This window comes from Gossypium raimondii, chromosome 4, assembly GCF_025698545.1.
Source record: "Gossypium raimondii isolate GPD5lz chromosome 4, ASM2569854v1, whole genome shotgun sequence".
Lineage (NCBI taxonomy): Eukaryota > Viridiplantae > Streptophyta > Magnoliopsida > Malvales > Malvaceae > Gossypium > Gossypium raimondii.
The window spans coordinates 11,626,966-11,654,853 of record NC_068568.1 but is presented as its reverse complement, the minus strand read 5'-3'; the positions used below and the strand labels follow the sequence as shown (position 1 = coordinate 11,654,853).

The window sequence follows — 27,888 nt, the reverse complement described above, 5'->3', positions numbered from 1 at the left end:
GTGAAGTTACTTATTGTGGTAATTTGGATTATATGAGAAAAATGATTGTATATGTGTATGAGATTAGCTAAATTTTAGCCTATTTCGAAATAAATTATATATGTTCTCGTGATGAAATATTTGCTTATGACTTACTAAGCTTTCAAAGCTTACTTTGTGTGTCTTTTCATTGTTTCATAGATTTTGAAAGCTAGCTCGAGTTCGGGGATCGTCAAGGAACATCATCACACTATCGAGCACTATTTCGGTACTTTAGAAGTTTGTACTTTTGATATATGGCATGTATAGGCTAGTTTTGATATGATTCATTTTGATCTGTATATATATAGCCATGCGAAAATGACTTGATAATGATGCTAATGCTTGTGTATATTAGGCTATGTAATTAGCTCATTTTGGGAAGTATGTTTTGAGCAAGTATAATGTGTTTGGTTAATAATTTTATTTAGTTATGAAATGGTACCTAGTTGAGATTTTTTTTTGATATTGGTATGACCTATAGAGGTTAAATTGGATGACTGAATAAATGATTAGTTGATTGGTTGAATATATGAAAATTAGACATGCTATTTATTATGTAAATTAGGTGTACATTGATTTGTTATTTGTGTACAAAAATGTTTAATGTGGCTATTGTGAAATGCGCCTAAGTTGGTAATGGTTACAATTATATTTGGTTATTTAGTGATGCTTGTTTATGTTTTATATATGTATGCTTATTAAGTCGTATGGGATAGTTTGACTTAGATTAATGTGTGATTGTGTATAATTTACGGATTGGTATGTTCAATAAATAGTTAATGGAATAGGATTGTTACGGTTGGTTATTGTGCTTAGAATTGGCTTTGGTTTTAGGGAGATATACGCATGATATGATAGCATTAAAAGTAATTTTGACTATGTGCTAATGTTATCTAATGTTTTATAGGTGAATGAATATTAGGCCGTGTATTATGTTTTGTTTTGATAAATATGCGCATGTGCCAAAGCTTTTAAATTGAGGTGTTTGATATTTAGCCAATGAGATAGATGTATACAATTGAGTGTTGCGATATATATACTCGGTATATGAAAACGCAATGTAATAAACTTATTTATAATTTGATTATTCGAATGCCTTGATTGTTGATCATATGATTCGGCTATTGGATTTATAAAGTACGTGTGGTATGACTTTGATGCATGTTAGTTGGTTTGAAAATTTGATTGAATGGAGGATATTGATATGATTGAATTTGAAGCATGGTTCGTATTTGTAATATGACTAATAATGCATGTTTGAATTAATTGGTTATGTGCTTTATATAGATATGAATTTGACTTATATGAATGAGTGATTGGTTGCTATTTGAATTTGATAACTATTGTAAAGAAGTCATTATAATTTTGTGCATGAATTTTAATAAATGATTGTGATGAACTATGTTTTGTTTGGTAATGCCTCGTAACCCTAATTTGGTGACAGATACCGGTTAGGGGTGTTACATAAATTCAACATTGATAACATTATTTTCTCAACATGTCACACTTGAGTTTATTACTCGTCTCAAGTTACATAATTTCCATGTATCAACATATCAAATATATTCATATATGTACATGTCATGATACATATCATTCTTTTACCATTTCTTCATATACATATATCATCCATTACAATATATCAATATATCATGTACCATCATTTCAATGTATTTCATATATATACCTGTTTTAGTTCGTATCGAACTCATATCGTCTCATAACAGAACATTTCCCGTTGAACCATTTAGAATATCGTTGGATACTCAGATAGCTTACACATGGTGTGCTAAACTGTAATCCGTTAATTACTGTACATGTATGCTCATACGAGCTTTGAATCGATATGCTCTTACGAGCTGTAATTGGTAAGCTCATACGAGCTGAATAACGGTAAGCTCATACGAGCTGAATATCGGTAAGCTCTCTCGAGTTGAGAATACGTAATCCTAATGACATGTCATTTGTATCCTATAAATTCCTAAGGTTCAAACGGGACTCGGTAATCATTGTACGTCGTTGGATTTACGTCGTTTCATAACACGATAAATTGCATACTAACATATATATTGATTTAATCATAATATAATAACCTGTTAACATTCATTTTAATCAAAATTATACAAAATACAGTTCATACAAACTTACCTGGCTAAATTGCAGAAATACCAAAGTTTAGGGGCATTCTGGTAATTTTATATTTTCCTTGATTTTCCACCCGATTTTGATCTAAATTAATAATTTCATTCAATATATTAATTTATAAAATAAAATAATTCATTTCATGCAATTTTTCTTTTTGAAATTTTACAAAATTACCCTAAAGTTTTACTTTTATTCAATTTAGTCCCTAAACCCAAAACATGCAAATTAACCATTTTAATACAAACCCAAGCTAGTCGAATGTTCATAGTATTCAAAACATCTCATTTATGCAACAATTTCATATTAAATCCTTGTACTTTTATTAATTTAACAAATTAGTCCCTAATAAAAAATTCATCAAAATTACTTAACAAAATACTTTTAAATATCAATCAACATTCCAAAATCATCATATAACATAAGAAAAATCACAAGATTCATCAATGACAACATTCAAAATCTTTAACAATTTCAAAATCGAAGGTACGGGCTAGTTGGACCTAGTTGCAACAATCTAAAAAATATAAAAATTATTGAAAATGGGTAAAGTTTGCTTACAAATTTAACAAGCCAAAGTTGGTCGAATGTTAGGCCTTCTCTATGGCTTCCTTCTTCAACAAATTTTGGTGGAACCTAAGTTAAAGAAGATGATAATTAATTTTGTCATGTTTTGATTATAATATACATAATTAGTAATTTACTCTTTTACCCTTGTAATTAAAACCAAACATTAACAATTTATAAGGCCACTAATGTCCACCAACCTCTGGATGGTCAATTTACTATTTAAGTCCCTTTTCATTTATTCAAATAACCATTTAATCACTCAAATCAAATAATGTTTAAATTTTACATCTTTTACAATTTAGTCCTTTTTAATTAATTCATCATCGAGACGTTAAAATTTTTCAACGAAACTTTAAAACCACCTTAATTCCACCCTATAAATATTTATAAAAAATATTTACGACTCGGTTTATAGAAACAAGGTCTCGATACCTCATTTTCTAAAACCACTTGACCTTAAGGTCAAACCATTTGAAATTTTAATAAATCATTTATATAACATATATTATCATATCAAAAACCTTTTAAAAACCATATTTTACTCGTAAATATTAAATATAATATTTACGAACTTACTCGTCAGATTTGGTGGCCTCGAAACCACTATTTTCGATACCACTGTAAAATAGGCTGTTACATTTTTTTTATTTAATATCAAATTTAAATATTTTATTTTAATTAAAAAATTATATATTCCTTAATATAATTGGTTAATTTTTTAAGAAAAATAAGATAATGATTGTGGCAATTTGAGAAAAATAATAAGTTAAAGTACTTAGATAGTCACCCAATTTTAAAATGTTTTCATTTTAATCAATTGAAAAGAACCCTTTTAATTTTATCACCGCCATTAAAGAAAATTTTCATTTTAGTTACTCGACCAACATTTGACTTAACATAGCACATCATTATATTTTAGACTAGTTTCAACCCCATTATTCATTTTTTTCCATAACCTATTTTTTACAATATAGTCGATACATATGTTTAAGGAATATGGATCTACTTTCCAAGTTAAATTTCCTATTTCCAAATTGTAGAAATATTAGTCAATGTAATCCTCAACGAAACAATAACACTACTATGGTTTAAATATGATAGAAAATAGAGAAATTGAGAAAGAATGATCAGGTAGGAATAATGCAAAACAAATGAAATAAGTCAAGTTTCGCATGCATATATCATGTGGTTTAAATATAGTTTTAGAGTCATGTAAACGGATACCAAATTCATCACATCTAAGAGTCCAAAATTTTCTCCCAAAAAAGGGGGAAAACCAATGCAAAAAATCTCTTCAATGATGTCAGGATGATTATATACAAAATACTAAAGAGAAGTGGCATCTTAAAAGTCCATGAAGAAATTATTACATATTTTGAAGTTGCTTGCATATCTCTATAAACATCTTATAAGCAGCTTATAAAGCACCTTGAAAGTAGCTCCAGGAGCAAATAAGGTAAGTTTTAAAAGTCGAAGAGAAAAGCGAAAAAATTGCTAAGAAAATGGATCCATCAAAATCTGGAGAGCTTTTATCCCATTGATAGTGCTCGAAGCTTAGAAGTACTAGCAATGGCCTGCACTGAAGAGAACCTTCTAGCTAGGGGAAGCATGGCGGAAGTCATCTTTAGCCTTTTGTTGTTATTCAATCATCTTTCGAGATATAGGAAGGCTCTTGGGATTTAGGGATAGAAACAAAACTATCTCAAATCATTATTCTTGTCGTTGCTTGTTAAGTGTTGTAGAAAATCCATAAGTTTAATTTTATGTAGTAACCAATGTATAATCCTATTTCATAATATACAATTTTAGCTTTGTTTTCAGTTTTGGATTATGTTTTTATTAATGTGAAAATGAATCCTACTTAAGTTGTTGAAGTCAAACCGACTTTCACAGTCGACATAAAAATTGTAGCCAAGAATTGCTATTCAAATTGGCTTCCAACTTTATGAAAATGTGGCTTTGAAATTGATTGCAAGGTGGCTGAAACTTTATAAATTGGCCTACCAAAGGATAAACATTATCATGCTGGAAGTTTTATGAAAAATCAAAGGATAAAGATAATGATGGCAACAATGGTTTGAATGGTCTTAGGTGGCAAGAATTGCTGAAGTTTAAGTCAGTTTAATAAGATTATAAATATAGTTCATGGGTTAGTATAATAGATGCTGAAATGTTAGTAAGCCTTAAGAGAAGAAAGAAAGAAAAAGTGTTGTGAGTGAAGAGAAAAAGAAAACTAGCAGTAGCTAGTATAGTGAGAGAGAGAAAAAAAGAAGATATTTCATTGTATGTTATTTGTGTATAATAAAAATTAGCATTCGAGCTATTAATTTTTTATTACACTTCCAACAAGTGGTATCCGAGCTAGGTTTGTGTCAACGTCACAATGGTAAACATGATTCATAGATCCCGAAATTAACAAAGACAAATTATAGCAATTGGAGCATCCAGATGAAGGCTTTGCTCGGTTCTCAAGATTGTTGGAACGTTGTCGAAGAAGGATATGTCAAGCCCTAAAATGTAGCTGCCAAAACGGCTTTGACAAACGAAGAAAAAAGAGTATTGAAATAAGCTCGTAAAAAGGATAGTTGTATTATGTGTTATTTGTATGTAATAAAAATCAGTATTTGAGCTATTAATTTTTCATTACGCTTCCAACAAGTAGTATCCGAGCTAGGTTCGTGTCAACGTCACAATGGCAAACATGATTCAATCGTAGATCCCAAAATTAACAAAGACAAATTAGGACAATTAGAACATCCGGATAAAGACTTTGCTCGATTCTCAAGATTGTTGGGACGTTGTCAAAGAATGATATGTCGAGCCTTAAGATGCAGCTGCCAAAGTGGCTGACAAAAAAAGAAAAAAAGTATTGAAAGAAGCTCGTAAAAAGGATAAGAGGGCGTTGTTCTTTATTTTTCAAGCTGCTGATGAATCAATTTTTGAAACATTCCAGATGCAAAGACATTAAAGAAAGTGTGGGGAATTTTGCAAAAATACCTTCAAGGAGCATAAAAGACCAAAAGGTACGTTTACAAACCCTTAAAGCCAAAATTGAGACGTTGAAAATGAAACTTTCAAAATGTGTTGATGATTATGTCACCTGAGTGAAAGCGGTGGTAAATGAAATGAAAATGAATGGAAAGACACTTGATGTCGTAAGAGTAATGGAAAAAAATTTACGGTCACTGACATGCAAATTTGATTATGTGGTTGTTGGCATCGAAGATTTAAAAGATCCATAACAAATGTCAATCGACAAACTTGTGGGTTCCCTCCAAGCTCATGAGCATAAAATCAAGCAAAATGATGATACTGAAAATTTGGAGCAAGTCTTGCAAAACAAGTTGTCTTTCAATGAAAGTGGAGCTAGAATAGTTTTGGACAAGGTATAAGCAATCGTGGAGGATATCGTGGAGGATATAGAGGTGGACGAGGAACACGTGGATGAGAAATCAAATATATGGTAAAGGCCAAACAAGTGAAGAATATGAGACATCAAGTCGTGAATGAGGAGTTTGAGGCCAAGGCCGAGGTCAAGAAAGAGGCAAATTTCAATAAGGAAATAAATCTCAGATACAATGCAGTAAATATGACCATTTTAGTTGTGAGTGTAGATTAACTCCCAAGGTGGAGGAGAGAAATCATGTAGAAGTAGCTAAAGAAGAAGTGGAATCCAATGTATTCCTCACTTATAAAGAAAGTGAAAAATCAAGTAAAAATATTTTGTATCTTGATAATTGCACCAGTAATCACATGTGTGGCCGACAAGACCTATTTTTAGAGTTGGACGAGATTATTCACAAACAAGTAACATTTGGAGATGAATCATATACCACAGTCAGAGGTAAATGCAAAGTTACTATTACACAAAAGAACGGAGGGAAGAAGCACATATTAGATGTTTATTACGTACTAACTTTGAAAAGCAACATCATCAGCCTTAGACAACTTCTAGAAAAAGGATATGAAGTATATATGAAGGATTGCATGCTCGCTCTAAAACATAAAAGTGGTGAATTAATAGCCCAAGTTGATATGATGCATAACTGACTATTTACTATTGGCATTGAATTTGGAGAAGTGAAGTGTCTGAAAAATGCAATCAACGGTGATTCATGGTTGTGGCATTTAAGGTTCATGCATATTATATTTTCTAGCCTGAAGCTATCATCAAAAGAGATTATGGTAAATGGATTGCTAGAAATCAATCCTCCTAATCAACTGTGTGAAGCTTGCATTAAAGGAAAACAAGACAGACAGAGTTTTGAAGTTAGAAAATCTCGATGAGCCAGGAGACCATTAGAGATTGTGCACTTCGACATAGCAAGTCCCATTGATATACCATCACTTAACGGAAACATATACTATCTTACTTTTATTGATGATTTTAGTAGAAAAAGTTGGATATATTTTCTTAAAACAAAATCAGAAGCACTTGACAAGTTTATTGAGTTCAAAGTTGTGGTAGAAAAACAAAATAGACATTATATTAAGATACTCAGAACTGATAGAGGCGACGAGTATACTTCAAAACTATTTGAAAGCTTTTGCAAAGAGCATGAAATTAGTCACCAGTTAACAACTGCATACATGCCACAACAAAATAGAGTCGTTGAAAGAAAGAACTGCACTATTCTTGATATGACAAAAAGTATAGTTCAAGGTAAGCATTTACCAAGAACTTTCTGGGTTGAAGCTGTTAATGTGCTATTTATTTGTTGAACCGATGTTCAACAAAAAGTGTGAAATACAAGACCCTTAATGAAGCCTAGAGCAATCAAAAGCCAAGAGTCAGACATCTCAAGATTTTTGGATGCATTACATATGCTCATATTCCTGACCAGACGAGAAAGATGCTCGAAAAAAAGAGTGAAATGTAATTTCATTAGTTATGAAAAAAGAAGCAAAACATATAGGCTATACAACCCTCTTACCAAAAAAGTTATTATTTCAAGAGATGTTGAATCCGATGAAGCTGATTACTAGAGATGGAGCAAAGAAGAAAAGAAAATTGAATTATTATTTTTTAGTGATGACAAAGACGATGACTTCATCAATAAAAAACAAGGCGACGATCAAAGCCCTCCACAAAGTCTTGTTGCAACAACTCCTACAACATCATCATCACCAATTAGCAACAGTTCTAGCAACTCAGAGGAAGCACCTGCAAGAATCCGTAGTTTACGCAATATTTATGATCTTATAGAACCCATAGAAACAACACTCAATTATTCTTTATTCTACTTAATGACAAAATGTGATCCAATAACATATGAAAATGCAATTGAAAATGTCAAATAGAAGAAGGCAATGGATGAAGAAATTGCAACAATAAGAAGAAATGACACGTGGGAGTTAACAAGTCTACCAGAAGGACATAGTCCAATTGGAGTCAAATGGGTGTACAAGGCGAAGACCAACAAAGAAGGAAAAGTGTAGAAATACAAAGCAAGACTAGTTGCAAAAGGCTACAAGCAAATATATTGAGTGGACTATGATGAAGCATTTGCCTTGGTCGCCATAATTGACACTATAATACTTCTCATGGCAATTGTAGCACAAAATAAATGAAAGATTTATCATATGGACATGAAGTCAGCATTCCTTAATGGCTACCTATAAGAAGAAGCCTACATAGAACAACCACTTGGATATAACAAACAAGGAAAGGAAGATAAAGTATATCGCTTGAAGAAAGCTTTATATGGATTGAAGCAAGCCTCAAGAGCATGGAACATAAGAATAAATGAATATTTTCAGAATAACGGGTTCATGAAAAGCCCATACGAGCATGCCCTATATACGAAGAAAAAAGGAGTAGGTGATATCATGATCATGTGCTTTTACGTGGATGATATGGTTTTCACAGGAAACAATCTAGGTGTGTTCAATGAACTTTAAGAAAGCTATGACTAAAAAATTTGAAATGACAAATATTGGCGAAATGTCATCCTTTCTTGGAGTTGAAGTGAAACAAATGAAAGATGGAATATTTATGTCTCAAAAGAAGTATGCAGAATAGATTTTAAGAAATTCAGAATGAAATATTGCAAGCCGGTAGCCACTCCAGCATGGTTTATTTTGAAATACATGGAGAAGCCAAAACAAGATCACCTAATTACAGCAAAGAGAATTTTGAAATACATCAAAGGTACGATGGATCATGGTTTATTTTATACACACTCACAATGTTCAAAATTGGTAGGTTATTCAGATAGTAATTATGGTGGTGACTTGGATGATCACAAAAGCATATCCGGATATTTATTCCAAATTGGCTCCTCAGTATTTTCATGGTCATCTCAAAAGCAACAAACAGTATCCATCTCAACATGCGAAGCATAATACATGGTTGTTGCAACATGCAGGTGTCAAGCAATTTGGTTGAAAAATATTTTGGGTGAATTATTTATTATACAATAAAGACCAATAACAATTTATATTGACAGCAAGTCCACAATATCTCTTATAAAGAATCTGATGTCTCATCGTCGAAACAAGCATAACGATACAAAGTATCATTTTATTCGAGACTAAGTGAAGAATAAAAATGTGGAGTTAGTCTACTAAAGAACAGAAGATCAATTGGTAGAAATTTTTACGAAGCCATTGAATACGGGCGTATTCTATAAACTCAAAGAAAACCTTGGAATGAAAGCTCGGCTTGAGAGGGAATGTTGAAGTCAAACCAACTTTCATAGTCGGCATAAAAATTGCAGCCAAGAATTGCTATTCAAATTGGCTTCCAACTTTATGAAAACATGGCTTTGAAATTGATAGCAAAGTGGCTGCAACTTTACAAATTGGTCTGCCAAAGGATAAGCATAAGCATTATCATGCTGGAAGTTTCATGAAAAATCAAAGGATAAAGATAATGATGGCAACAATGGTTTGATTGGTCTTAAGTGGCAAGAATTGCTGAAGTTTAAGTCGGTTTAATAAGATTATAAATATAGTTCATGGGTTAGTATAATAGATACTGAAATGTTAGCAAGCCTTGAGAGAAGAAAGAAAAAAAATGTTGTGAGTGAAGAGAAAAAGAAAACTAGCAGCAACTAGTATAGAGAGAGAAAAAAAAGATATTTGTATTGTGTGTTGTTTGTGTGTAATAAAAATTAGTATTTGAGCTATTAATTTTTCATTACGCTTCGAACATAAACATCTTCTTCTCTTACAATCAGTTATAGTAGGACAACCCCGAAAGCAATCACCAAAACCTGACTTCGATTTGACTCCAGTGACAAGCTAAGTCTAGTGTGTGAAGCAGAGGCATAGGAGGGTGGATGGAGGAAAAAATGGGTTAAAAAAGAAGATGATGATGATGATGATTATGAACTATGGCGAGTTTAGAAAATAGTCAAAAAAATATGATGTGACGTGCTAGTTAAACGCAGTTATAGAGTTAATAGTGAGTAAATAAGAAGGTTCTTTTTGGGTGATTGAAAGGACTTTAAAAGTTGGGTAATCAATTGGATGATTTACTCAAAACAATACAGATTAAAAGTAACCTTTCATCTAATCATATCCTAGTGGTTGGTTGTGAGTCATGATAGAAATCAAAGAAAGAGAGAAAAAAATAAATCTAATTCAATTTAAGTCGACTTTTAATATCATTTTGGTGTTGTCATATAAATACTATTAAATCATATATATACATATTATAAAGTTTTTAATGTGTTCACTTTATAAAAATTTAACACGCGATATTATATTATAATATTATTAAATTTTGGATGAGTGATTGTAGCATGTTGAGATTATCTATTGGGACAACAATTATTGCTTTTGTAAAGGTAGATTAGACTATAGCTAATAGGTGGTTGGATAGTGTTGAATAAACTATTCATTGAGTGAATCTCGACAAAATAAAATTATTTTCGAATTGCATTGACAAATATTGTGTGCATATCTCTCTCTCTCTCTCTTTTTTTTTTTATTCGGTTCTCTATTCAAACTCTGTATGAATACTTATTTAGACAACAGTTTGAACTAGTAGCAAACTATCTAGTTATATCACACAATACGCTCAAAATTATCAAGAAAATGCATCAAAACCATTACAAAACTAGAATGAAATATTTAGACTAACTAATGGCATTATAAAAGTTGAAGTACCAAATAATGTCAAAATTAAAATTTCATATTTGAGCGAAATATAGGGATTAAATCTGGAATTTAATTAACCATTTTATATAATCTCAATAAAAGTAGAGGATTAGAATTGATATTTGGCAATTAGCTTCTCATGTCAAAAAGAAAAAAAGTAAAAAGAAAACAATTGGTTTTGGAGTACTGAACAACTATCATGTAAAAATAGAGGATTAGAATTTATATTTGCCCATTACCTTTTGAAGCTTTTGTATATTTTTATGAAAATTTACCATTTTAATAGTCTATATTTTATATATTTTAAAGGATTAAATCTTTTTTTAGGGGATAAAATGCAATTCCTTTATATGCTAATTTTAAAAATATAAAAAACTAAAGGTGAAATATTTGAAGCCAGCCTCCCTATATTCATGTAAGAAAAAGAAAACAATTAATATTAAATAAGTGTAAATTGATATTAATCAGGTGTCATGTAGGGTGTACTGATGTAAGGAATGCCTTAGTCCTTCCTTTATATATATATATATATATAGTAGTATGGATATTAGACAACCAGTTTGTGTTTATGCAAATAAGAAATTAAGAAAGAGAAGGAAATAAATCTGAACACAATATAAGTTGACTTTTAACACTGTTTTCGACTCTTTCTTTTTTTTATGACGAGGAAGACGACCCATTGTTTGCGTATTATTAATTCATGCAAATTACATCAATTATACGCTAAATTACTCTGATAAGCTTAGACTAGACATTTTTTTATCATTACAGAGACCTCTCTCATTGTTGGTCGTTCTTCAGGCGATTTCCTTGCACACATCAACCCAATATTTAATATTCTGGCCATGCTGTCAGCATGTTCTGCCTGCCATTCTTTTGCCTTAAGTTCATTATCCACAATATTATAAAAATGATCAGGAAGATGCATTGAAACCCATTTTTGCAAATCCATATTCCCACTGAACAGATGGTCTATGGGTCTTTTCCTTGTAAACATCTCAAGGATCAATATTCCAAAACTGTAGACATCGCCTCGTGTTGAGACCCCCGCACCCATGCCATATTCTGCATTGCTGGATAAGATCAGTTTTAAGATGACTTTTAAAAAAAAAATACCAAAAAAAATGTAAAAAGGAGTATAAAAAACAATACCTGGAGCCATGTAGCCAATTGAACCTTTTAGTCCTACGGAGCTACTAAGATGAGCATTGGGTGAGTTTTTAAGTAGGATTCTTGCAAGTCCAAAATCGCCGACATGAGCTGACATCTCTTCATCCAGGAGAACGTTACTCGGCTTAAGATCACAGTGCACAACGGGGGTTTCGCAATCATGATGCAAATATGCTAGTGCTAAGGCAACATCTTGAGCTATCTTCAACCTCTGGTTCATGTCAACAACTTTTTCAACCTCACAGTCTTCAATTCTTGGGTGAAGCAATTGTTCCAAGTTTCCATTTGGCATGAACTTAAGGACTAAAGCCTTGAAATCGCCTGCTGAACATAAGCTTATGATTTTAACAAGGTTCCGGTGCCGGATACTTCGAAGAGCCTCACATTCAGCTATAAAGCTCTTGGAAGCTCCATGTTGCTCCATTTTGAAGACCTTGATAGCTGCCAAACTTCCATCCTCAAAAACACCCTTATAAACTGATCCAAAGCTACCCTCTCCAATCATATACTCTTGACTGAAATTCCGGGTAGCTAATTTGAGATCGTGTTGTCTATACATTGGATACATCTCCGGTGAGTCAGCCTCCTCATTAACCGCACGGAGGTCTGAATCTTTCTTTCTTACAAACCAAAAGGCTAGCATGGAAACGATGATGATGAATGCAACCGAAGCAAACGTCGCTGCTAGTACAATTTTCAACTTGGAACCACCCGACTTTTTTTCATGAGAATCACATTTTGGTAGTCCTAGATCAGGTACTCCACCACAAAGCTTGAGATTCCCCGACAGAGAAACGGCTGTTGAATTCTCGAAAATCCCTGCTTTTGGAACCTCCCCTGAGAGTTGGTTCCTGGACAGGTTTAAAACTTGCAAGAACTTCAAAGATTCTAAAGAAGCTGAGATGTTACCAGTGAGGTTGTTGGAAGAGAGGTCAATATACTCTATCGCTTTCAATTTGTCTAGAGAATTTGGTATGGATCCCTGAAACGAATTTCTAGACATATCCAAGTACAAAAGGCTTGAACAATCTCCAATGGTGACTGGTATATCTCCTGATAATTGATTACTTGCCAAGTCTATCGCTTGAACCATATTTAGACCACCTAATTCGAAAGGAACAAATCCACTTAAAGAATTGAAAGAGAGATTCAAGACCTTTCCCAAACCTGGGATTCCTAATATATCACTGGGTATAGTACCATTAAGCAAGTTCACTGACAGGTCTAGCAACTGAAGACGCTGACAGTTTCCCAAGCTTGAAGGAATGGTCCCTTCTAAAAGATTGTTGCTTAGATGAACTTCAGCTAAATAGGTCAAGTTTCCAAGAGACTCTGGTACCTTTCCTGAGAACTTGTTTTCGTGTAAGAAAATGTACTGCAGGTTTGGCAAAGTTCCTATTGAAGGTGGAATGGTTCCGGTTAAGGAATTGTGTTCGAAAGCAATCAGGGTTAAGTTGACCAAATTGCTTATTTCTGCTGGCAAGCTTCCATGGAAAAAGTTGTTGTTCATCACCAACAATGAAAGTTGTCTAGAGAGGTTGCCTATGGAAGATGGAAGCTTACCAGTAAGCTGGTTTTCCGCCACGGAGAATACTTGAAGTTGGGTAGAGTTTGCCAAAGAAGCTAGGAAATCCATGCCACCCGCTCCATCATTAACCAGCTGATTACTCTGTAAGCTCAATATTTGAATGTTTGGCAGGTTCCCTAGCCATGGGATTTGGCCACTGAAACTGTTGTTTGCGAGATCAACTCGAGTTAAGCTTGAAGCATTGCCTATGGATGGTGGTATGCGACCAGACACGAGATTCCCTCCCACGAAAAAGGTGGTTAAGCTGGTTAGATTAGTAAACGTATCTCGGGGAAGGGTACCTGTGAGTCTATTGACAGCCATGGCTATGACAATCAACGAGGAACTATTGAATAATGAACGTGGGATTTCACCAGAGATATTGTTAAGGCCAATTTGAAGATTGATTAAGAAGGGAAGGCGACCCAACCCTTCTGGTATAGGCCCTTTCAAGCTGTTTGACATCAGAATTAGATTTGACAAAGAAGAGAGATTCCCAAAAGAAGATGGAATAGGACCTGTGAGAAAATTTTGCATGAAAGATACATCTTCAAGCTCTGAAAGTGCACCTAATTCGTTTGGAATGGTTCCTTCGAGTCTGTTGATTGACAGATCAAGATAAGACAACTTTGAACATAAACTTAACGATGCCGGTATTGTTCCTCGAATTCGATTAGAAGCTAGAATGAGTGTTCTCAACCGGAAAAGCTGACCAATTTCTTGTGGAAGGCTTCCAGAAAAACTGTTGTTTTGAAGGTTGAGGTAGCTAAGAAAGGAAAGGTTACCAATGTGAGGAGCAATAGTACCCACAAGGCCAAGGTTTTCAAGGTTGATACTTGTAACTCTCTGTTTAGTGACATTACAATTAATACCAGTCCAGTTGCACAAGGAAGAACTGGGATTCCAAGTCTCAAGAACCCCAAGAGGATCATCAGTTATCTGAGACTTGAATACAAGAAGCGATTCCTGGTCCGTATTGTTGTTGAACCTTGGCAAGCCTTGGGAACCACCCAGCAGTGGATGAAAAGTGAGGCAGATGAGAATCAGAATGATGGTTTTTGTGGACATTTCTGTTTACTTTAGGCTTGGCTACATGGAGGTGGAGGATGGGTTTATAACAAATTCAAGTAATTGAAATACTGAAGTTTCTGACGTAAGTATATATTTAAGTAATTGAAATACTCTAGGCCACTAGAAAACTGTTGAATTTGGAATTTGGGGTTTTAATTATTTGTCACCATCACAATCAATCCTTTATTATAAGAATGTGAATCAGAACTCACATCATGGATTTGAACGTATTTGGCTGCATGTTGATGTCCTTTAAATGGAGTTAGATTTATCTACGAGGCAAAGGTTGTAGGTTATTTACCATAACAATGTTTTTGATAATGGAAATAACTTTTATGAGTCTTTCACCATTTACTTTTAAAATAATAATAATTAAATAAGGATGTTGTCTGTAATTTCAAAAATAAAAATACAGATTATCCTCTCTAAGTCAAGTTGTTTCAAATAATCTTTCAACTTCAATATTTGGTTTCCAAGTAATGGGTGTTCACCCTCGAAGTCACATAGTAATCTCCCTTACTCGGATTTTTATATGCCCATAAGTTTAACAAGGTATAAAGGAAAAGTAGTGAGGAAATTTCACGTGAACCCGGGGGTTATTTTTGCAGGAAAAGATCCTGCTGAGCGATTTCACAACCATGATTGAAGACTTTCAACGAGACGCCGTATTGCGTTCAAACTTTCCGGTGTTTAAAGTCAATGGTTGACATGGATAGATAAAATGATTTCTTTTTTCTTCTCTTCCCTCTAGAATACGCAAGTTCTGTATTTTAGGGACATTTGTTCAGCCAGATATAGCTGTTTGCATTGAATAGGATGTTTTGTGTTTAAGTGCACATCCTCAAAATCCAAATTCCAACCAACCAATGCTTTTCTTTTTCTTTTTATAATATTTAGAATAATTTATAATTCTATTTTAATTCATATATAAACAGATAACAATACTCATGTTAATCGAATTAAGACTTAATTGACTTTTACTCCGATTCTCTTTTATCAACCATCTTTCCATCTTTTAATATAATATATATATATATGGTAAAAGCCCAATTTACATATTTAGTCTGCTTATTTTGATTAATCCTTAAATGAGTTTTTTCTACTTATTGGGGTATAATAACAAATTAGAGAAATTCTATGATATATATGATAATCTGTCCAATATATAAATTGTATCTGAAACCTCTACTTGTAAAAAAAAAAACATGGGGCTAATTTTAAGTTTTCTATTTGATTTTTTTATTAGGTACAAAAGCAAGATTGAAAAGTCAAGAACATCGTTGATTTCTTTATTATTTGATTTTATCATATCGGTTTATTTAATTAAATTTTGTTTCTGCTTATTTTACTCTTATTCCGATCTCAATTATATTTATTATTTCTACTTTTATCAAATTTAAATTCTCCTTTTGTATTTTTACACAAGCCGTCACATGTCATGAGCACGATAGTTACCTAGACGCAACCTGGTTCAGCCAAACAACAATTTTAGATATTCCAATATCTGTGGGATCGACCCTACTCCTTATACTATTATTTAATCAATATTCAAACATAAAAATATTATTTTTGGTGGATTCAACCCACATTAACATATAAATCTCAACCAACTCTAAAATTGTTAAACATAATTAATCAAATAGTCCTTTAAAATATTTAACTTTATATATATATATATATATATATATATAAATTTCCGTGTTAAAATTTTAAATTTTAATATATATATACTATTAATATTTAAATTGAATAAATTACACATTTTGATCATTTTATTTTGAAAATTTGTAGTTAAATCAATTAACTTTAAAAAATTACAATTTAATCACTAAAATTTATAATTTTCTTTTATAATGCTGTCATTTTCTAATATGAAGACGTTCGCATCATAAAGATTTATATATTGAAACACATTATATATACTATTAAAATTTTAAATTTAAATATTTAAATTAAATAAATTACACCTTTTGGTCATTTTATTTTTGAAGAATTGTACTTAAGTCACCTAACTTTAAAAACTTTACACTTTAATCACTAAAATTTATATTTTTCTGACAAAACTTTCGAATCTAGTGGTGAGTTTCACTATAATTTAATTGTAGTTCTATAACTATAAAATAAAATGATCAAATGATTAATTTGGACGGATATGGATTACCCCAAAGATCACCCTTTGGCTCGCAAATTAGCTTAAAATTTCAAGGTTATTTTTGGTGAATTACAATAATAGGGTAAAGCCCAAACAATCAGCGCAACTAGCGCGACTTGAGCCCACGCCACACCTGAAGTGGTGAACACCCTTAACCATTAGGTCATCATATGAGGTTCTAAATTAGCTTAAATTTTAGGTTTTGATTTGGGTTATAGAGACCGAATGCTTCCGGCAAAAGTATTGTTGGTTAATTTTTCTCTCTTTTCAAGTTATGTTAAATTAAATTATTGAATATTTTAATTCTTAAATTATCTTTTTTGTCAGAACACCCCGAAATGGATTGGGAAGTTAACGTTTGTTAGTCTACGTATATGCCATATCAACGATTAATTATTTTTAAATTATAAAATTATAGATTATTGTTACAATTTTATTATTAAATAAATTTTATAATTTTATTGATTGATGATCCAACTCTCATATAATCAATTTAAGTACCAAAATTAAGAAACCATTAATAACGGAGATCCAATTTTGATAAAATAACTTTTGAAAAACATAAAATGTTGTGACCGGGTTGTAAATTTTCAAATTTTGGTAACTAAAATAAAACTTTTCAAAAGGTAAGTGGTCAAAATAATTAATTAGGTACATAATTTTTAAGCTTTAAGTTTTTTTTGTTTTGTTTTGAATTTAGATATAAACTTATAGCAATGCCTATTTTAATTATATTTTAAATGAAAATTAATTTAATTTAATTTTTTGAATAATCTCATTATAAGTTTTAATCATATTTTGAATTTAGATATAAACTTATAGCAATGCCTATTTTAATCATATTTTAATTATATTTTAATCATATTTTTTAAATAATCTTATTATCCTCACATAAATAGGAGGATAATACGTTTTAGCACACTTGAACTCACATCCTCTTGCATTGGAAACAATATGCATGCCAATCAAGCTAAGACTCAATTAACTAAATTAATTTAAAATTTTCTACTTATTTGTTTATAAATGTTAATAATATATAATAAATAGCATAATATTAATTGATTTATAAATAGTCGATATTAAAATTAAGGCTTAATGACAAATTTGGCCACTAACGTTTACATGTTTTGTCAAAATGGCCTTAATTGTATTTTTGAGTCTTTTTGCCATCAACCTTTATTCCTTTTTCAAATTATTTTTTTAACAAATTTGATAAAACTATCATTAAAAAGCTAATGGGATTATGTGGAATTTTGTATGTGGAATATTTTAATGAGATGTAATTTATGACTTAGATAACTCTATAAAATAATTACATGTGGAAAATAATAAAATAAATAAATATTTCATGAATTTAAAAATAACTCTTAATTTAAAGAAAAGAAACGTAATTATCTAGAAAAAACTTTCAAAATAAATGTACACATCCAGTATTTTCGGTTTGATTTATTAATTATCTTTTTAAACCTCTCAATAAACAAAAGTATGCAATTTTTTTAGATTAAGTTTATTTTATTTAAATTAAGAGTTATTTTTAAATTTTATATATGATTTATTTAATTTATTATTTTCACTTGTAATTATCTTATTGGGTTACCTAAGTCACAAATTACATCGCATTAAAATATTCCACATCATCCCGTTAAATTTTTAACGGTACTTTCATAAAATCTGTTAGAAAAAGTAGTTTGGAAAAAAACCGAAGTTGATGACCAAAAATTTTAAAATACAATTAGGACCATTTTGACAAAACATTTAAATGTTAATGGCCAAAATTTCACTAAACCTGGTTAACAAAATTGTAGAAACTATGATATAATAGTATAGGATTAATCACAAAAGAATACATTATTAATTAGGCACATAATTTCTTTTATAATATGTAAGTGGAATTATACTAATATATATTTAGTAGGTTAATTCATGAAGTTGCTTGTTTGATATAGAAAACTGTATTAATATGTCATAATTAATTTTCAATAATGTACAACATATTAGTAAATAATAATATTTATAACAATTAATAGCATAACATAAAAGTTAGTAATAAATAAATTATAATTAGAAATTTTATCATACATATATATGTATGGAATCACGGATTTAAAATATAGATGCGTATTTAAAAGTAACATACAATAAACAATGAAATATATGATTTGAAACTAATTAATCATAATAATACATGAATATGCACGATATTAAAAAAAATTAAATTATGAGTAAAATAAAATTTAAAAACAAAAATACATCAGATAAATAATTACAAATGCTCTACAATTATTTATCATAGTTTTATCATTAATAATGAGTTAATATTGAGTTGACTTGTGACACCCAACTCAATGCGACACTAACTCAATGAACGACATTATCAATACTAGAAATCTTATCACACGCGTATGCGTGTGAAAATCACAAATTTAAACACATAGATGCGTGTTTAAAAGTAACATCGTAAACAATGAAATGAATGATTTGAAACTAATTAATCTTAATAACACATGAAATATGTATGATACTAAAATAAAAAAAATTAAATTATGATTAAAATGACATTTAAACACGTAAAATATATCAGATAAACAATACTAAATATACTACGCTTATTTATCATGATTTTGCCATCAATTATGAGTTAGTGTTGAGTTGACTGTGACACAACCTTAATGAACAATATTATTAATAAATAAAGCTAAAGGAGATAATAAATTGCATATATTAAAACAAAATTGTATAAAATACATCAAAGTGAAACTTTAGTTAAGTGGTAAATTTAAGGTTTCAATACTCCAATTGGTGCAAGTCTAAATCCCACCATATGCATATTTTAATAATGGAATGATATTTTTGTGATTTTTTGACCGAATTGATGACCTGATTGAGTGTGACACCAACCCAATCAAAAGCTTAATAAATAGTATAGATACAAGTGAAAAGCATCCTGTATAAAATAATAAATGACATATAATAAAAAAAATTGATATAAAAGGTGATTGTAAATTTTATAATTGTAATTATAAAAATAATTTGTATAAATTATTAACTAAGTAAAAAATTATAAATATCATAATCTTTATGACATCAAATTAAAATATATACTTATAAAATTAAATGATTAATTTACAATTAAATTAATAATTATATATTTTAAATCATTATACTAAATTAATTAATAAAATTTTATTTTAAATATATTATAATATTCATATTTTAACCCATTCACGTGTAAATGCATATAAAATCAAAATAGAGAATGCTTATAATAATAATAATAATAATATTATTATTATTATTATTATTATGCTTTAAAATTTTATTTTATTTATTTATATTTTGAAATTAAATTTAAATTTATTCTTAATATTATATAACGTTGATTAATTTAAAATTTTGTTTTAAAAATATTAAATAAAGCATATTATGATTTTATAATAACACTAAATAATTTTAGAAAAATATTTCTAAATAATAAATTTAAAATAAAGAGTGGTAAGATTTTTGTTTTATTGATATTTTATTGCTTATTATATTTTTATATTTACATTTGATTTATATTTTTAAAAATTTCTTAATTTCTTTTCTTTATTAACATTTGTTTGTAAATTATTAAATTAATTTATTGTATAATAATCATCTACTAAAATTATGCCCGAGCTACGTTAGTGGTAGAGGTGAGCAAAAATTGATTCGATTTGAAAAATTCGATAAAAAATTCAAATTTTGAATTAAATAGTTCGAGTCATTTAAGTTAATCGAGTTATTTGGATCAACTCAAATAAAAAAAATCAAAGTTTTTGGTTTAACTCGAATATGAATTACACAATTCGAGTTATTTAAAAATCGGAATAAGAAAAGGAAAAACTACGTCGTTTTGATAAATGTTTACCTTTTCTAAAGTTAAAAGTCAAAATCATTAAGTTATAAGGCAAAACTATGTTGTTTTGATAATTGTTACCCATTAAGTTAAAGACAAAACTATTATATTATTTATGTAATTAAATAATCTTGTACTTTGCCTACTAGTTAAATAATCGATCCATGTAAACGCAACATTGAGTATAAATAATAGGATTCGTTAACTCGACTTGACATTTTTTGACTTGATTCGATTCGAAAAAATTTCAAATTGAGTATGATTGCTAAAATAGGATTTGTCAACTCGACTAACTTAAAATTTTTTGATTCGATTCGACTTGAATCGATCAAATACTCATCCTTGAGCCTCGAGGGTTCAATTGAAGGAAACTCAACATGTATAGGCCTCGGTTTACCTGGAGCAAGTTTTGACCCAAAACATAAACGCCTCAAGGCCTTCCCAATAGCAAGACAACATGCAAGCCTTTCTCATTATGGAGAAATTTAGCCAACAACAGAAATTACAGGTTTAAATTGATGCATAATTATTCTTCCAAAGAATCAAAGAATGTGGCCGTTATTTCCTTGAAAATGAACAAGATAAAAAGGAATCAATCAATCAATGAAATAAACCTACTAAAGAAAAAGAAAAAAACTAATCGCAGCTTAGTTCAAACTAAGCCAAAAATCATCATGATGTAACGTAGGGTTCCTTATAGCCAACACCATTCATCTTCCGCCGATTCTCGTATCTATATATACAACTCAATCCTATCAACACCTGCACGATTGCAGCCTCCGTTTTCTCCAAATCTGAGAAATGCAGCGTTTGGAACAATAGGACACTCGGCATTGCATTCAATTTTTGTTGCTCCAAGTTCCTATCCTGCTGCCACCTTAGTGTATCATGCGCCACTGGAGCCAGCCACTCTATTATTTCCTCCAAGGCCTCTTTCCACCCTTCTGTCAAACCCTGCTCCTCACTCTCCTTAGCTTCCTTGTACCAATGTTTTCTCAGCTTCACTCTCAGTTTTCGTTTCATGTGTACTGGTAACATCTCGAACATGAGATGGCGTGCATCGTCGGTGATGATTGCTGTCGAGTAAAAGTAGGTCTCTGCCATGGTGATTAGGTTTGCGTAACGCAAGGCAAGCCCTGCTGCCCCTACAGTGTTCGCCGGAGCCGATTGTATCAACCTTTGGTTTCTTCTAGTATTTGCCTCAACGTTGTTTTTAGTGGCGGTGACACCAGAAAGTAGGAACCCCAAGCCTTTAGCTTCAGGTGATAGTTCGCTGCTGGGGAAACGGGTGGTAGGACCTCGTTTGAACCTGGAAGCTTTTGGTATTGGACCCGACTTGGAGGCCTTTCTCATGTGATTTTCTTCTTTTACAAAGAGGCAATATTCCGCCTCTGGATAAACCTTCATGTGGAAAGCTTTGGTGCGCGAAACGTGGAGGCGCCTAAAGTAATTTTTGGTGGTGATGGTGAACATGGTGCAAACAAGGCCTGGAACAAAGGGTCCAAAAACGACGCATATTCGGGCGTAAACGGTGCAAACGATTCGAGCCATTAACCCAACGCACTTATCGAATGTTTTGCTCCAAAGGGAAACTTGTCTGAAATATCGAACCTGTTTTCTTTGGAAAGAGATTTTGTCGTTGTACAAGTCCAGGTTGGTCTTGTCCGACGGAATTTCGGGACAATTGTTTGTCTTCAATCTCTGCATTTTTTTCTCTGATGACTCTAACTCGTTGAGGACTACCAAAGAGGAGTGCAGCAAAGACGTGGCGCTCGCGTATTCCTCCATTTTCTCAATGATTTTACGAACGTGTCTGGAGTTAAAATCAAGGTTGCGGACATCAACGGCTCCCTGTTTCATGTTCCGGAAAGCGGTTTCGAACTTGTTGAGTTCTTCACCGTTGCAATTCTTAGCCAAACGTGAAACAATGGAGGCAATCTGATTGAGATCCTCGAGCTTCTCTTGGCAGATGAGGCTAAGGAGATAGGTTTCATCCGTGGAGTTCAAGAACGCAACGCCAGGGGATCTCATGGGACCGTTCCGTAGTTTTAAGAATTCCTCGTCGGTCAAAGACTTGTACAAGGCCACAAGACGGGACATGTTTCTGGCTGTCTCGAAGGCCAAGATTTGAAGCGTTGGAGAACAAGGCTTTTCGTGACGGAACATAGCGCAGCTACGGCTAACTTTGTCCACCTGCTCCGTCTCTGCTGTGGGCCACGCCATTGCCGCCACAAAACTGGCGTTCCCTTAGCTACCCTCCTCCTCCGGGTTTTTTTTTGCTTTTCTTTTTCTTTCCCTTGTCTCGGTTTCGCAACCTCGATCCGTTGGAATTGAATGTTTTCTGTTGAATCTGTTACGGTTTATTTTTAATTATTTTGGGGGTTGGTTAGTTATTGGGTAGGGTTTTAGAGATAAATATGGAGAAAGGGGGATCTGGGAGACAGAAAAGGAGGAGAAGATTTCCAAGCTGCTTCCTCATTGGGACGCGCTAATTGGGTCTTCCAGAGGAAGATTCGGATAAGTAAAACAGAAATTATAATCGTCTTTTCCATGTGTGAAAGAAATGAGAGAGGGACAAAAATTCTTGGTCTACCATGAACGTAGGAGTATATTCTCTTTCTTTAATCATGTAATTAGTGTGGGTTTTGTCTCCTAAAGACTTGAGAGAGACTTTTGACAAAGTCGTTTGACTTGCGTTTCCGACTCCTAATCCTTTTACAACCTGGTATTCAGATGATGCAGAGTGCATTGCTTGATAGTGGCGTTTATGTACGGCTTTTATTAAAACAACCCATTATTGTAATCCTGGAAAGCGTTACCAGCCGATTTGACCACCGTTTTCTTCCATTCCGCGTTTCGTTGATTGCTTCAACTTCAAATTATGTACTGTATTCTTCAAAAAAGTCCTTATTCTTGTTGTTTTAGATAAACTTTAAATATTAAAAATTTAAATTATAAAATTTATTTGGTGGTATATTACTTAAAAATATAATTAGACCATTTGATAAATGTAAGTTTAAAATTAATATTTTTATATTTATATATATTTACTCTTTTTTTTTGTGAAATATTTCTTATCATTTAAATAAATTTAAATTTTAAAGATAATCTTTTAAAGGATAATATAATTTATTTAAAAATAATATAAAATAATTACTAATATTCTACTTGTTTTTTTATAAAAAAGTTATATAATTTGATTTTTATTATATACTATCAAACATGTTTCAAAATTAAATCATTAAAATATTCATTTTATTTGATTAAATTTTCAATAGATGACCTGAGTTAGTTTCACAAGTCAATCAATACCAATTTAGTTGGAAAACAATTAAAAAACAAATTCAAAGTTATACTTTTATGGGGATGTTTTTAACTTTTTAAAGATTTTTTGTTACATAAAATTAATAAAATCTCACACACAATTATAATCTCTTTTCCAGAGCTTTACAAATTTATAATCAACACATTTGAATAATTATAATTAAAATTAATCATTACAATACACAGTTATACTAAAATAAATCTAAATAGATGTCACTCATTCTGGAATTCAATCAAAATAAAACTTCAAACTTGCACCATTAATTTAACTTACAAAGGGCTATATCAATATTCAGCATTGGCGAAATCATTTACAATAAAATACATTTTTTACAATTGAAAGCGAAATTTGATGATCCATTTGGATGATAGAGTCAAAAAGACGATGGAGTCTTTGACCATCCTGGAGAAAATGATTAGCAATTAAAGGCGTTTTACTGTAATCACACGCTTAACTAATCACCATACGCTACTTCTACCATCAATAATTGAGTTTTACATTCTATTTTTGACCGATTCAAGATATTTTCTTTATTGTAAAAATAAATAGGATAAATTATATTCCACGTAATTCAACTAATATTTAATTTTTAAAATTTTAAAATCTCACTCAACTGATTTTTTTTTCAATTTCGTGGCTAAACAATGAGATGACAATTCAACAAGTGGTATAATAATAAATTTAATTCTTGACTTTTACCTATTGAATTAATTTAATCCTAATTCTAGAATATCTAAAGAAATATATAAAAAGTACATAAATATTTTAAAAATAAATTTAAAAGTATATATATATATATATATATAAGAATTCGACAATGCTTTGCTTTATTGTCTGAGCCTGAATTCCCAAATCTGTTGTTTTGATATTTGCTTAAATATAGTGATTATCCTTGATTGTGACATAAGTTTCGAGCATAGCGAATTGGGGTTCTCAAACGAAGCTTACATCAACAAAGCCCCAAAAAATCTACCTGCAAGTGCCAAATTATTTACCCAATTTCCCTCAATTAACCATAAAAAACCATCAAGCTTTCTTGGATGCATTTTTGTAAAAAAAATTCCAGACTTTGCAGGGATCATTTTCAAATGGTTCCAAATCCTTCCTCAAGAAATGTACTTTGGCTATCTACATGCAAAAGAAATTGGCAGTTACCTTCATAAGAAAGTTTCTTTTAAGTTGCTTCGGTTTGACCTCATTAGGACATGAAAACTCCAAGGTATAAAGGTGTGCTTTTGTATTTGTTCTTAATATTCCATTGAAAATGCAACGGAAAGGATTATGGAAGATCTTTGAATTCCATAGAAATGTGATTGATGCTTTTATTCTTCAAAATATGAGTCATGATGGTAAAAGATTTGGTTTTGTTAGATTTTCATATCTGGGGATGCTAAACCAGCAATTGTTCGTTTTCATGATGGTTTTCAATTATTTGGCCACTTTATCAAAGTCAATATGGCACGATTTAATAGTAGAAGCAAGTTTTGGAAAAAGGTCGAGCATGGGAGAAGAAAAAAGGTAGAAAAGTCTATTCTAAAGGCTTCGTTGAACATTCAAGGAAGGATGGAGGTGAGCTAAGGAAACTGTAACATTAGGAAACAAGAAGGCAAGAGTTCAAGGGAGCATAAGCAGGATAGAGCAGATGCTAAGATCTTAGGCAGCGGTGAAAAAACTTTCAGATTCCGGATAGAAATTATCCAAAGGATCAAAAGGGTAAATAAAACAAAATTTATCATGAATTAGTGGATGGCATTGATGATTAACATAATTTATTAAGATTAATTAATGGCTAAACCTAGTATAAATATTAAAGTCCACCATTGGTTTGAAGCGAAGAAAGCTTCAAACTTTGTTAAAACATTCGACCAAAATTCTACTAAGGTAACCAAACCCTTTTCTTGTATTTTTTTAAATAGTTTTGTGGTCATAAGAGCTTGATTTAGTTAGTCTATGTATCAATTTTTTTCAATTGTTAATTGTTGATAAATTGATGAATTAGGCTTGAAATTGATAGAAATTAAGCTTAGATTATGATAAGGTCTAAATTGTAAAGCTTAATAAGCTCGGTTGTTAACTATGTAACATTAGGGACTGTAACATCCCAAAACCTGGTCTAGTAGTTTCGGGTTAGTAGAATTGAGTTATTAAGCCGAGAGTTTGTGTTAGGTATCATAAATTAGGGTCGTAAATGAGTAATGAAAGTATTAGAGTAACATAATTGGGTTTTTATTTTATAAACTAACTTAAAACAAAAAATAATTGAGGTCTAACTTGAAAAAAATAGATTTCAATTGAGTTGGGACCTAATTGGAAAAAGGGGAAGAAATAGGGAGTGACCAAAAAGAAAAATTGCCCCAAATTTGAAATTAGTCTTCTACATGGAGTATACCACTGTCTTCTTCCTGCTCTTAAACCCTAGATCATTCAAAATTTCCCAAAACCTAAAATTAGAGAGTTCTTTGAAAATTAATTCATTCCTCCAGATTTATTAACCTCTCAAACACCAAAATAACCCCAATTTCAAAAAAAAATAATGTTTTCTTCCCCAAATTCGTCATTGTTCTTCTTGAGTTCAAATCCTGAATTAGAGTTGTAGATCGTCGCTTTCATCAAATTAATTTAATATTCTGACTTTCTATGGTTAAATAAAGAGTGATGTTAATTCAAATCGAGTTTTAAATGAGTATATTTGGGATTGATGTTTTTAATGTATGTTTGGATTCAGTAATGGTAGTTTTCAAAATCTTGAGTACACTTGTGTTTTCAAAGTGATTTTTGATTCATTTTAACTTAATTAGAAGGTTTTTCTCTTTAATTTGTTAGTTCATATCATAATTTTTAAGAATCAAGTGTTTTCCCCTTTTACATGTTCTTGAAAGCTTCAATTTTTCGAAAAATTTAGGACCATGTATTTAGGTGAGATTAATAGTTTATTTATGAAATTAAATGATATTTAGGATGTTTGAAATCGAAATTGAGGATTAAAAACTAGATTAGAATGTCGAAACTTTAATTTCGATAAAACTAGCTAGTTTTCGGTAGTGAGAAATGAGAGGCTTGAATTGTGTTTTCCTTACTGTTTGGTAGTGTTCAATGATGTTTTTGATGAGTTTGGAATGTGTTTGTTACATATGTAAAGTGTCAGATCAATCGAGAGCCACTACGAGAAAGTCTAAAGGTAAGAAAAAGCTTGTTTGAGCTTTCGGCTAGTAAGCAAAAGCGCACTACACCAAAACAGGTTTTTAAAAGCGCCGCTAAAAGTATTTGCGGTGTTTTTGAAAGCGCCGCAAAAAACGCCGTTGTTCGTTTGCGGCGTTTTTAGAAATAAACGCCACTATAGATCATGACCTTTAGCGGCGCTTTTCCCACAAACGCCGCTATAGATCAGGACCTTTAGTGGTGCTTTTTCCACAAACGCTGCTATAGATCAGGACCTTTAGTGGCGCTTTTACACAAACGCCGCTATAGCTCAGGACCTTTAGCGACGCTTTTCCCACAAATGCCGCTATAGCTCAGGACCTTTAGCGGCGCTTTTCCCATAAACGCCGCTATAGATTAAGACCTTTAACGGCGCTTTTTCCACAAACGACACTATAGATCAAGACCTTTAGCGGCGCTTTTTCCACAAACGCCGCTATAGATCAAGACCTTAGTATTAAATATTAAATATTAAAATCAAACATTATTAATATAAAAAATTAATTAGTATTAAATATATACTTTTAGTCAAAAAGATAGTATTTAATCATATAATAAATTATTTTTTAGTCAAAATATTAAAAAATGATGTTTATATTTAAATAGAAAAATTACAAGTTCAAATAGTGCAACTAATTGATTGCAAAAAAAAAAATGCACAAGTTCAAAATGTGCAGTAATAAACTTAA

At 31.3% G+C, this 27,888-nt stretch overlaps 2 protein-coding genes across 3 annotated transcripts; both read right to left on the bottom strand.

Moving 5' to 3' along the window:
- Positions 1–11,492: 11,492 nt before the first annotated feature.
- On the bottom strand, positions 11,493–14,698 carry LOC105781071 (probable LRR receptor-like serine/threonine-protein kinase At3g47570). 2 transcript variants are annotated; one of them, XM_012605646.2, is made up of 2 exons: positions 11,992–14,696; positions 11,493–11,904 (listed from the first exon to the last, which is right to left on the bottom strand). In XM_012605646.2, exons 1-2 carry the CDS (start codon positions 14,642–14,644, stop codon positions 11,582–11,584), a joined length of 2,976 nt encoding a protein of 991 aa, XP_012461100.1. In that variant the 5' UTR covers positions 14,645–14,696; the 3' UTR covers positions 11,493–11,581. The 2 variants fall into 2 exon arrangements, with proteins under 2 accessions (XP_012461100.1, XP_012461101.1); XM_012605647.2 differs by having other exon boundaries at positions 11,706–11,912; positions 11,992–14,698.
- Positions 14,699–21,348: 6,650 nt separating this feature from the next.
- LOC105779038 (protein PSK SIMULATOR 1) lies at positions 21,349–22,899 on the bottom strand. The gene has a single exon (XM_012602791.1). It carries the CDS (start codon positions 22,897–22,899, stop codon positions 21,349–21,351), a length of 1,551 nt encoding a protein of 516 aa, XP_012458245.1.
- Positions 22,900–27,888: the final 4,989 nt, after the last annotated feature.

Excerpts from the sequence above, each read along its gene's own strand:
- LOC105781071 (XM_012605646.2), bottom strand. The coding sequence starts at position 14,644 with ATGTCCACAAAAACCATCATTCTGATTCTCATCTGCCTCACTTTTCAT. Across the intron at positions 11,905-11,991 it reads AATTGGCTACATGGCTCCAG|AATATGGCATGGGTGCGGGG; the intron begins GTATTGTTTTTT and ends CCAGCAATGCAG.
- LOC105779038 (XM_012602791.1), bottom strand. The coding sequence starts at position 22,899 with ATGGCGTGGCCCACAGCAGAGACGGAGCAGGTGGACAAAGTTAGCCGT.